This window comes from Coffea arabica, chromosome 10e (genome assembly GCF_036785885.1).
Source record: "Coffea arabica cultivar ET-39 chromosome 10e, Coffea Arabica ET-39 HiFi, whole genome shotgun sequence".
NCBI lineage: Eukaryota > Viridiplantae > Streptophyta > Magnoliopsida > Gentianales > Rubiaceae > Coffea > Coffea arabica.
In genome coordinates, this window is record NC_092328.1 from 20,917,074 (window position 1) to 20,929,858 (window position 12,785).

Genomic DNA, 12,785 nt, shown 5'->3' on the forward strand with positions numbered 1-12,785 from the left:
GAAGCTTCAAGAAGGTTAATAAGATGGTAATTAGTTTGGGTCAAAGTTAGGTGGATGACCGCCAAGTGTCACCACAAGATTCAATCTCAATTTTTTTCTTTTTCCTCCCTTTTCTTGGTCAATATTTTTGGCCATCTTGAGCTGGATTAAGGGCTGATATTTTGCACTAATATCAATGATATTTGATGGTAAGAAAGTGGTGGTCAAGTGGTGTGTTCAATCGGTAACAAACGGCACTCGTCGGTTCAACCCGATTTTCCTTATTTCGCACGTATTTGGGTTTTCACTTACCATTCACTTACTTATTATTATTACTTCTAATCACACACTTTATCTTATCGAAAACTCATTCTTAATCACCAAATTTAGTACACACTCCGTACCGGGTACTCACACTACGAAAAGATGTAAAAAGCTTAGTTTACCCTAACGATGAATGAAAAGGGAAAACTCGTAATTCTATTCTTTATTCCAAACATTGGAGATGTGAATGAGTAGTATAACTATTATAAGGGATAAATGCCAAAGAAAAGGAATTTTTAAGAAAATATGAGGGATTTTACAATTCCATAGATTAAAATTAGGGTTTCGATTAAAATGTGAGAGATTTAAGAAAACCGGTTTGTCACAAGTGAAAACTAGGGTTTTGAGTACAAGTAGGGTTTCTAGTCTTTAAACAAAACAATGTCTTAAACTAATGAATAAAAAAAATAAACTAAAGAAACCGTAACATCCTCTTTGAGACTAAACAAAAATATTACCCTAAAAGTCGAGGTATCACAATCTCCCCTCCTTCAAAGGATTTCGTCCTCGAAATTGCAACCAATGAGCTATGGGTTGGAATACTCTAATCTCTCATTAATGAGTTCATTATTGCTAATAAAATTTACCTCAAAAGTTTGTCCCTCTATGTATTTCAATCCAAGAACCAACCGTGTAATCCTTATCTCTAAATCTCAATGGTCTTTAAATGTCTTGTAAAACGAGTAGAAGGAAATCTCAATACGATGAAAATAGGGAGGGTACCTTCGATGATTGCCAATGAGTCTGTCACCTCTTGATTTCCTATTGCATAGGTCCTTGCCGGCACTTTCGGTCGATTACCCGCTGCATTGGTCTGCTTAGTAGTGTTCCCCTCGGCCCTTGGAAAATTTCCTTCTTTTGGCAGGTGAGGGTATTGAGCAATCAGGTGCTCAGCACTACCATATCGATAGCATTTCCGAACTTGTCATTTCTTCCAACAATTATCTTTCATGTGGTTAGCAGCCCCACAAAATCCACATGCCATTCTAGATCCTGATGTCGGACCTCCTCGTGAGGTACCCCTTTGGGTCTCTCTCCCAGCCTGACCCTTCTCAAAATTTTCTTGATTTGGGATCCCTGTGGATCGTGGACCACTTATTCCTCGACCCATCTTAAATGGTGGCTCGCTCCTCTAGCTCTATCCCTCTATATAATTGCTTGGATCCGATTGTCTCCTTTTCTTATCATGAAAAGCCTTTACTTGACTCTTAGTACTTTCAATTCTTTGTGCCTTTTCAATAGCTTGACTATATGTCTCCAATTGAGCAGCTACCAGTGCCTCTTGAATCTCTACGTTTAAACCCTGGACAAACCGACGAATTCTCTTCCGGTCTGTCAGCACTAACTCTGGAGCAAAACGAGAGAGTTTGGTAAATTGCGTCTCGTACTCCGCCACACTCATAGTCCCTTGACGTAGGCGTATGAACTCATCCTCTCGCCTTTCTTGAACAAGTGGTGATAAGTACTTCTCATTAAACTCACGAGTGAAATTAACCCATGTCCATGGGGTCTGCTCTCTATCCCATTTGGCTCGAATCACATTCCACCAGGCACGAGCCGCTCCCTCAAATTGAAAAACGGCGAAAGCTATCTGCCATTCCTCAGGGTATCCTAATGCAGCGAATATATCTAACATTCGATCCAACCAACTCTCCGCTACATCAGGGTTAGGTCCACCTAAAAATTTTGGCGGTAGAAACTTCTGAAACCGTTCTAAGGTACGGTCCTCTGCCTCATGATTTTCGGGATGCTGTACTTGGCCTTGGCCCTGTTGGTTGACCATTCGTTCTAACAAATCAGCCATTCGCTGTATGGCTGTAGCTACTTGGGTCTCGGCTTATATATTTGCATTTTCATTTGTTACGCCTTCGGTTCCTTGTCCTCGTCCGCGTCCTCTACCCCCACCACGAGTCTCCATTTGATTGTTTTATAACTTCTATAATTGGAACAAAATATGGTACGAGTTCAAAGCATTGAAAAATTATAAAATGCACGAATTAGTCAAGATATCAAAATATCATACACGAAACTATATACATATATATACAATTCACGCCAAAAGTATACACATATCAGTCCACATAACAGCTAATATCCAACCAGTACAAAACATGTTAATTAATGAGCACACCGGCTCCAAAAGTCAACATAACAAGTCAGAGTAACGGCCCTAGCGAAAATCCCCTACAGAGCCCATAGAGTCTATCGCATCCATCGGCCCCGCTCCGCCATCCCTAGGTGGCGCCTCGGCAGCCACATCCAAGAGAATCTCACAGTCTAGCATAATACCACGGGTTCTCTCTCTCAGCTGCCCCTTCAAAGCGAAGAGGTGGCTGTGGGTCTCCTCAAGTTGACGACAAGAGTATATGTCCGCTCCTCCTCAGCTCGTAACCCCTCCTCGAGGTCACGCAGGTGCACTGCCTGTCCATGGCTCACTCTTCTGGCCTCCTCGAACTGTGCCCTCAGAGTGTCAATCGTCTTACCTAGGCAACGACGCTCGTCATCTATAGCCAAAACTACCTCGTCAGGGTATCCATATGTATGTCGACACTCACACGATCGACTCATCTGACCGAAGGGAGAATATAGCCTATAGGGTTCCCCGACCCTCTTCTGATATCTAAGAACTCGTCGGCGCACCACCTGATTCACCGACCTACCTACACTCGTAGCTCGTACTCCAGCACCGCTAGGGCCACCGGTATCGCTAGGTCCACCAGTCTCCATACCTACACAATAAACATCACTTAATCAGTTCTCCGGCATTTCATCTTAATAGATACGATTCAACTTAAAGACAATCAAATACTTATGTGCCCTATAGCATATTTTCCAATTACCCAAGTGCTCTAACCTAAATGCTTCCCAATTGCCCAAGTCCTCTAACCTAGGAGCTCTAATTCCACCTGTGACGACCCCACCGTACCTAGAGACGTACCAAAGGGCTTAGCGGATCGCCTGCCTAGCTCGCGCCAGAACTCATTACTTAAAGTGAGAAAATCGATTTCACGCTAAAAGAAAGTTCTATTTACTCTATTACATCTTTAAAAGTTGTACAAACCATTACATCAAACCATACCTACCACTAGTACCAGAAAGTAAACCCTAGAAAAGCTAGTGACTATAACCACCACAACCAAAATATACATCTTACTCGTCAGCTTATAACAATTACTAGGGCAAAATCAGCTATTCTTTAAACCAAAAGTCTATACACCTTCCCGATTTTTCCCCGCGTCGGCCCCTGCTAAGAAAAACAAATGGAACGGGGTAAGCTATATGTTTAGTGAATAATCAGGGGTAAAAATGTAAACTCACATCCAAATAAACAAGTAAATCAGGATATTTCACATCAATAACAGAAGGGTAACATCACAATGGTAGAATATGGGTGGCTCCAAAGCCAGTTCAATTCCTCGAGCTTGAACGCCTGTTGACACTCCGTCAACCAAAGTACTCATGGTCCGTAGACTCCACTTACTTTCCCCGTTCACCTTATCAACCCCCGCTGGCCAGTCAATAGCACACAGCAGCTCGAGCGCAACAAAATCACTTTACTTTAATCAAAGCTTTAACAAAGAACGAAATCCCAAGGTTAGCATGGAACTAATTTCGACCAAATCCCGGCTGGCTCGAATAGTTCTTCTACCCTTGGAACCGGGCTGGAACCAAGTCCTGAGATATCCAGTCTCTCAATAGATGATATTTCTCAACAAAGTACATAACAAAATACTTACCCCAACTGCACATAGCAAAAAGGGGTTCAACTCCAGTCATATAATCAACCCCATCAACACACAGCAAAAGGGTGATACTCAACATAAGGCATGTATTCTCGCATATGAAATCAAAACAAAGGATGGGTTTAGGTCGAGTGAGATAAAGTACACCCTCGCCTAAGTACCCATTTAACATATACAAAGCACTTTGACAATTTCACATCAGTAAACAACTCAATTACTCACTCAAAATAGTGAGCACGCAAATCAAGGCACTTTATACGGGTCCACCGACTCCGTCCGGTTCGTCACTGCCTGTGACAGAAGATTATACTCAACTATCAGTGAATCGACCATCACAAATAGAAATAAGGACTAAAACGATTAAAGCGGCAAAAAGAACAAGGAAATGCATGCGCGCGTGCGCGGAAATGACAATGGTATGAAAACGAGTTACACGGTTTTGATCATAACTAAAGCTGTGGTTATCGGATCAATGTGTACTAGGTAGCATCTCGTAGCTAAGACAAAAGGTTACAACTTTCATGAAGACAACTCGACCCATTTTTCAGTGGATCTAGGTCAAATTTGCAAAATATAGAACAAGAACTCCAAAGGCTAGTTTATTCCTCTAGTGAAAATTTGGGAGGCATGCCCCTTGTGTTTACCTATTTTCCAACCATTTATGGTTTCAATATTTTCCTCAAATCAGTCCCAAAGTCACAAATATGCAATGGTAACACAATATCCCTTCAACTAGGATCAAAATAATCCAATTACAACACAGGTCTTAACACGGCAACCAGAAATCAAATTTAAAGACGAATAGCCAAATGGCAGATTTGACGTCTCTTAGCGTATCTGTCACACCCGAAGCTACACTTATCAGATTGGGGTACAACTTATACCGTTTCGAAGCTAAGACAGAGAACTATAAGTCTCATGAAGACATCAATAGAAAATTCGCTCATTTCCAAGGTCAAATTTATCGATTATTGAACCAGAATTCCACCGTCAGTCTGGTTAACAGTACTGTGTTCAAATGACCATAACTCATGCTACAAAAGTCAGATAGAGGCGTTTTCAGATGCATTAGAAACCTACAACACAGCACTACAACTTTCAAGTTTTGGCCAAATGCTAATTCAATACCGATCAAGGTGAAAAACCCCGGCCAGAATGATGAAATGTCAAAACCTTCCACAGAACTCTACCTATGGCAGTCTAGGGTATTTTTGTCATTTCATGAGCTACAGTGCTCGGATTGAGCTGAACTTTTTTAGGCAGTTATAAAACATCATTTCCTACAATTTTCATGTTTGGAGCTAAGTCTAATTCGGCCTCCATCATGGCCAAATGGAACCGGTCAGAAGAGGGTAGCATGAAAACTCAAATTTGGAATCTAGTGACTTCAAAGTGTAAACTTCACATTTCTAACTTAAACCACTACTATAACTTCTTATACAAGATTATATATACCATACACCATCCAAACAACAAGAAATATAAGTGAACAATTAAAAACCCTAACTCACAATTTCATCACTACAATCATCAAAACCACTTAAATAGGTATCACATGGCAAGAATACAAGTTACTACATAACTTAAACAAGCCTAAGGGGAAGGAAGAAGATGAACAGCCATAGTACCTCAATAAAAGGCTTGCAAAAGATATCTTTCACCTCTCCTTGTAAACTTTTAGCTCCCCAAGCTTCCTAAACTCTCCAATTAGAAGTTAATCGGTTTAGTTTGCTTGATTTCTCACTCAAATAAGCTAAGCTCAAGATGAAATGGAGTTTTCTTCTCTTGCTCTCTCTCTCCTTGAGGTTCGGCCAAGCTGATGGAATGGAGGAGAAAATGAAGCTTCAAGAAGGTTAATAAGATGGTAATTAGTTTGGGTCAAAGTTAGGTGGATGACCGCCAAGTGTCACCACAAGATTCAATCTCAATTTTTTTCTTTTTCCTCCCTTTTCTTGGTCAATATTTTTGGCCATCTTGAGCTGGATTAAGGGCTGATATTTTGCACCAATATCAATGATATTTGATGGTAAGAAAGTGGTGGTCAAGTGGTGTGTTCAATCGGTAACAAACAGCACTCGTCGGTTCAACCCGATTTTCATTATTTCGCACGTATTAGGGTTTTCACTTACCATTCACTAACTTATTATTATTACTTCTAATCACACACTTTATCTTATCGAAAACTCATTCTTAATCACCAAATTTAGTACACACTCCGTACCGGGTACTCACACTACGAAAAGATGTAAAAAGTTTAGTTTACCCTAACGATGAATGAAAAGGGAAAACTCGTAATTCTATTCTTTATTCCAAACATTGGAGTTGTGAATGAGTAGTATAACTATTATAAGGGATAAATGCCAAAGAAAAGGAATTTTTAAGAAAATATGAGGGATTTTACAATTCCATAGATTAAAATTAGGGTTTCGATTAAAATGTGAGAGATTTAAGAAAACCGGTTAGTCACAAGTGAAAACTAGGGTTTTGAGTACAAGTAGGGTTTCTAGTCTTTAAACAAAATAATGTCTTAAAATAATAAATAAAAAAAATAAACTAAAGAAACCGTAACATCCTCTTTGAGACTAAACAAAAATATTACCCTAAAAGTCGGGGTATCATAACTATTAAATCCTTTTGAATCTCAACATTCAACCCTTGAATAAAGCACCTTGTTCGCGTTTTCTCTGTCATTATTAGCTCAAGGGCAAACTTAGACAACCGGGTGAATTGAGTTTCATACTCAGCAACAGTTTGGGTACCTTGACGAAGTCTAATAAACTCATCCTCCCTTTTCTCCTTAATCAAAGGGAGAAAATATTTTGCATTAAACTCCCTCATGAAGTTTATCCAAGTCCTTGGGATTTGTTCTCTTTCCCATTTAGTTCGTATCACATTCCATCAAGAACGAGCTGCTCCATCCAACTAGAAGACAGCAAAGGTCACCTGCCTATCCTCAGTATAATATAGATTGTGACGGTACGTTTAGAGATATTGCAAACTTGAGGGAGGCAGTTTCATCTTTTATACCCTAGGTTTTATTGCGAGTAGAATACTTTGCAAATGTGATCAAACGGGGACATTAGATTATTGGAAATTGATCAAAGCAAACACAAACATATATAATGTTCTGAGGGTAAATTACCACAGAGTGATTTAAAAGGTAAAAGCTGCAGAGACGTATACGAGTAGCAATTCCAAATTTTAAAGCCAAAGTAATTATGCATTAGTTCATTCCATGCCTCTAACAAATTGACTGAAGGAACGTTTAAGATTTGGGGCTGGGGAGACTTGAAGTCCCTCCACTCCGTCAAAATTATCTCATTTCCTAGAGAGAATTTTTAGCTCTGTAAAATATTTAAAAAATTTTAAAATTTTTTTGTTGAGAGGGAAGGGGTGTTAAAGGCAATCGTACAGTCAGTTGAATTCTTATTCCTGAAGTTGTGTTTCATGACTTTTTTTTCCCAAGAAAGATTTTAAAAGAAAAAGGGTGAAAAGAGAGGATTGTAGAAAGGGACAAAATACTTTACAACTATCAGATTAATACTATCCGATTAATATTCCTACTAGTTGAACTTAGTCTAAGAGACTATAATATGACTCCACTATAACTTCAGATTCTTGTCTACTTAATTTACATCCAGTACTGTCATAAAATGGATTGTAAGTGAGAATGCTGCAACAGGTTTAACGAGGGCAGCATTCCGCAGGCACTTTGAAAATCGACACATGATTTATCCAAAAAAAAAAAAGAAACTGAAAAGCGTTTTAAAAATGATCCTGAGTACATAAGACATAAAGACTTCTGGTACAAGATATAGTATTGGAGACTCATGAGTTTCACAAGTTGACAAAATGAAAGGGTTTAATTTGTTTTGGTTGATAAAAAAGTTTCGTTTTTAAACCAAGGCAATGGCGGTCACATATATTTTATAGCATAAAAGTATGGCCTCTTTTTTTTTAAAATTTTTTCCCTAAAAATCTAAGAAGAAAAGAAAGGACAAAGATGAATGGTTAGAATCCATGTTATTAAACGAGAAATATGAACCTTTAATTACTAAGGTATATCCTATTCAAATATGGTATTTTCACTTTTGAAGGCTTCCTAGCGCAAATGTCTGCACAATTTGTTAATGTGAGTAAGGTAGTATATGTCCCAAGTAAGTAGGTAGCATCCTAATACTGTACAAGGATTATGTGGCTTATGAGCACGATAATTTATTTATTATTTTTTTGATTGAAGGGGAACTCTATACCTCTCGAAAGAGAGACCTGATAATGACTTGACTGATATCTTTATTACCTAAGTTCAGTCTTAGACGATCATTTATTTCATCTGCAGCAATATATACATTGATATGTGATATTTGATAGTGAATAGGAATATGCAAACAGAAAAAGTGGGGGAAAAAAGACGAATCCTATATCTTTTCGAACTAGCCATATCGCATCATTTTTCATCAATCAATCAATGTATATTTTTAAATGATAGGTTCATTCGGAGAAGATCAGAGAATATATAAGATTGTTTGGTCGTATCATGTTTCGAATGTGATACTCTTAAGAGGGTGCTACTCAATCTTGCCAAAGAAAAACAAAACAAAAAAAAAGGGTGTTACAATATATTGCTTTTCCCATTAGCTTATTAGGAGACGACGATTTTGAACCATCTAATTTTTCTTTGTTCAGCATATTCAAAGTGATGAGCATAAGCAACAGTCTCTAGCGGCCGGTTTCTACAAATTAATTTTATTCTATGATGATGTTACTTACGTCTTGTATGAGCATCTTCTTCTTACCATTTTTTTGGGTCTTGTACGAGCATCTTATAGTGGTCTATAGACGTTAATAGTGACAAATTCTTCGTTATACATTTAACAGTCTTTACTTCAGGAAAAAATCTTCTAAAATCGTGCATTATTGGTCAACTGGATACAGTCGCTTTCTTGATAAACTTGAATGCTAAAAATTTAAAATTTTCCTTATATTTTAGGGTAATAAAAGTGAAAAGCTTAGAACTTCAAAAATAGCAAGCGGACGTTCAAATTAACTAGCTGAGTTGATAATGCTAAAGCTGAATCAGGAAATGTGAAGAAACCAAAAAATTGTAATAGTGCGGAGATGATTCAACACAGACAAATATATAAGAAGAGGCTACTTTAAACATATAAAAAGTATATGTGAGAGGAGAAGAACAAAAATTAATAATAAAATATGAATAACAAATAAGAACAAAATTCACAACCCTTCACTCTTCTCGACTAAACATAATTAGGCTCTTAATTATATTCACATGGCTTGGCAAACAAGAAAACAATTACCAAAAGTGATTACATGATACAATACTCAAACTATTAAATTGACAACTACCAACAAAACCTAGCTTGACTTAAAAAACTGCTAATTAATAATACAGAAACTATTGGGCGTGACTTAGTACAGCAAGATAATATGATCAAATTGACAAACTTAATATGGATTGTCTAAGCATGTTTTGATATCAATCATTCTTCACATTCAAGCTATGTAGATCGATATATGTTAAAGTTTTCTCGGTTTCATTATTTTAGACAATTTTGTACTATAAGATTTCTGAAGCCAGAATGTTGAACTGAATGAATCTGTGAAAAAACTTGCGGATGAGGAATTCACTTTAACCTATGATAGCTAAATTTGACTTCCACTCGATATCTTTCTATCAAACTTTGACTGGACCATTGCATATTTGCTGGATGGTTTACTGAAGACTGCGCGAGTTGGAGTTGTTCATATAGGAAGACATATTGCTGTAAAGATACATGCCGAAACACAATATTATGACATTAATATTCAAAGCAGTTGGACTACCATCCCATAATGCTGCTACCTATTCACAAATCATTGGTTGGCCCAACGTGGTTGCACTACTCTTTAAAGGATGGTTTATGTGTTCTTTTGTGAAAATTGAAGGAAAGTTTGTATGGTTTATGCGTTCTTTTGTATTTCTCTGATCTTCAAAAGATGCACTACTCTTTAAAGGATTAACTATTGTCCAAATTTAATCTTCAGCGACCAAACCATGAAAAGGAAAAAGGACCAATTAATTTGACAGAAATGAAAATTTCAAGTGGAATGGCCAGGGGAGGTTATTATAATAGTCCTCGTGATTAGGTTTAGGCTTTGACTCTTGTAGCCAGCAATTAGGTGTAAGAAGAGTATAGGGAGAAGTGAGAGGATTTTGAAAAAAAGGAAAAAAATACATTGAGGTGTAAGATCGAATAGCTCAGCATAAAGGTAATCGTGAAAAAAAAAGGTAATTCTGAAGTAATCTCAGTATGTGAACTAGTAAAATTGATAATATTTTTTTTAGGCAATAAGATTAACAGCACGTGCATTTTTTCTTGAGGACCAATCTTACACCTATATATTCATATGTTGAAATTCTAATTGGTAAGTACTTTAAAAGCTTGGATATATTTTTTGTCAATAAGTTATTTCTTACTTCTAATTTTCTTTACCCTCGAGGCATCAGATTTTCCTTTCTTTTTTTTTTCCTGACACATTTATATTCTCTCTCAGTGGCCTTTTCTTGTCCTCCATAAGCATCTCATCAAGTAATTCCAAATTGAATGTCACTTCACCTTTATACAAGTCAAAATATAAACAATTGCGGGATGGAGCCCTTAGTGCTGATGTAGTTTTTCTTTCTGACTTTTGTGTGTATTTTGGAGCAGAAAAGCTGATCTAGATTGGTTTTACAGAACAAAAAGTTCAGCTTGATGAAGACAAGCAACCATGGACTGGGAATATGAGCACAGATGTAATAGAACTGAGTAGTGGCAGACACATATACATGTGTTAGTACTTTGATGATACATCTCACCAGTTCTCCTCATCAGATTGCAATGCATCTAACTATAGCAAGTCATTATTATTTCCAGACTATCAACAAGTGAATGATTCTGTAAACTCAGTTGTAAATAAAATATAAAAACTACATAAAGAAAGATGAGATGGTGAAGGATGAACTTTTCAGCATCAGATTCTGAAACCAATGCGTGGATTTTGGAGTGGAATTGAGTTGAAACGAAAAAGTGGTAGCATGATTGTAACGTGGAGTGTGCATAATCCATATCCCAACCTGTCAACTAAAATATTTGAGTAGGAAAATAGAATAAAGAATTGAAGCATGGGGTTTTTGGGGCCAAGCTTGATCATGGAGATCTCTGACTACAGCCATGTATGGTCGTTAAGTTAGGTTTAAGTCGTTTCTTGCTGGTCGCACTAAATAATTTGGCTCTCCACTCATTTCCATAATTGCATTAGTCCTTGACAATTACTGCAATGCATACAGAAGTGCAACCTATTTGTACATTACAAGCAACTATGGACCTATAAGTTTGACCACTTTCTAGATGTGTTCAACTTTTAGATTATAAAGTTTTAGTTCCCCTAAAGGTTTCTAACAAATTTTATATTGATTTCATTAATTCATATTAGGCTTCCCTTTTATGGGAAAATTGATAGCTTTCACAAAGTGGCGGAGAAACATCTTACAATGAGGAAAATTCGTCTAAAATTAAAGACCACACAAGCCCACTTCATTTCTTAAACATGGAGAACTAAGATTAATATTTGAACCAGTTTACACAAAAAAATACTAGATAAATATTTACAATACTTAGAGAAGTTAACCAAAAAGCACAAAAGTCACAAAATCTTAAATATTCATCAAAGAGATACCCTTAGATTTAATCATGTCATACTTAACACCTTAGAGTATAAAATCTTAGCAATAGAAAAATTTGAGACATCTAATCATCGTTTATTAGGAACAACCACAAATATGCACAAAGATCGATAGTCAAATAACCAACAAAAGTTCGAAATGCAAGCAAGATAACAGCAGGACAGTTTCGGCCAGCACACATCTCACACATTTCTCAACTTTCTCTCCATTATCTAGCCGTAATCCTTTCATATAATACATAAACACAACAATCAAGCATTTTAATCCTCAAGGCAGCTACCTATAATCCACCTCAAGACCGCTAGCCTAGAGATTAAAGCAAAAAAATGAAACACCTCAAGTCCTCTAACTTATTTCTTGCTTAGGGTTTCAAACCCATGGAAAACCAACCATGATTCTTGAAGAAAATGGAAAGATTAGAGGAGATAAATGGTTACCTCCTAAACCCTTGAAGAAACCAGAATTTTTCACCGAAACTCTCCAAAAAAAAGTCCACAAGATGGTGCCTTACTCTAAGCTAGAACTAATCTCCAAGTAGTATGTGATTTGGTGGAAGATTTGTGAGGGAAATAAAGCTAGATGGAAATGGAGTTTTTCTTCCTCCTTCCTTGAGAGAGTCGGCCGAGAGAGAGATAAGGGAGAGGAGGGTTTGGTTGTGTGAAGCTTCCCTTGGAAGATTGAAGAAATTGTGGCCAAAAGCTTTGCAAAAGTCAACTTTGAATAGTGCTCGAATAGTGTTTCGTACTACCACTTTTCTCTCTTGTTTGTTGCACTAGTGCACTAATTCTCACTACAAGAAAATTGGTCATCAGTGACAACTTTTCTCTGTGACGAAAAAAAGTTGTCACAAAAGTGGATCCTTTATTGACGACTTTCTAACTCGTCACAAACCTCTAATGGGAGCCAACTCATTTGTGATGACTAAGTCGTCACTAGTAAATTCCCGCCAAGATTTAGCAAGAGCGCGGGAGTGTTTAGAACACACAATAGTGACGACATTAAGAACATCATCA

At 37.3% G+C, this 12,785-nt stretch overlaps 1 protein-coding gene across 1 annotated transcript; it reads right to left on the minus strand.

Annotated features, from left to right (window-relative positions):
- Nucleotides 1-1,441: 1,441 nt before the first annotated feature.
- Nucleotides 1,442-2,107, minus strand: LOC140015163 (uncharacterized). Its single transcript, XM_072067065.1, has one exon. The coding sequence runs from the start codon at nt 2,105-2,107 to the stop codon at nt 1,442-1,444; it is 666 nt and encodes a 221-aa protein (XP_071923166.1).
- Nucleotides 2,108-12,785: the final 10,678 nt, after the last annotated feature.

What these genes read in the sequence shown, in the direction of transcription:
- LOC140015163 (XM_072067065.1), bottom strand. Translation starts at nt 2,107, where the DNA reads ATGGCTGATTTGTTAGAACGAATGGTCAACCAACAGGGCCAAGGCCAA.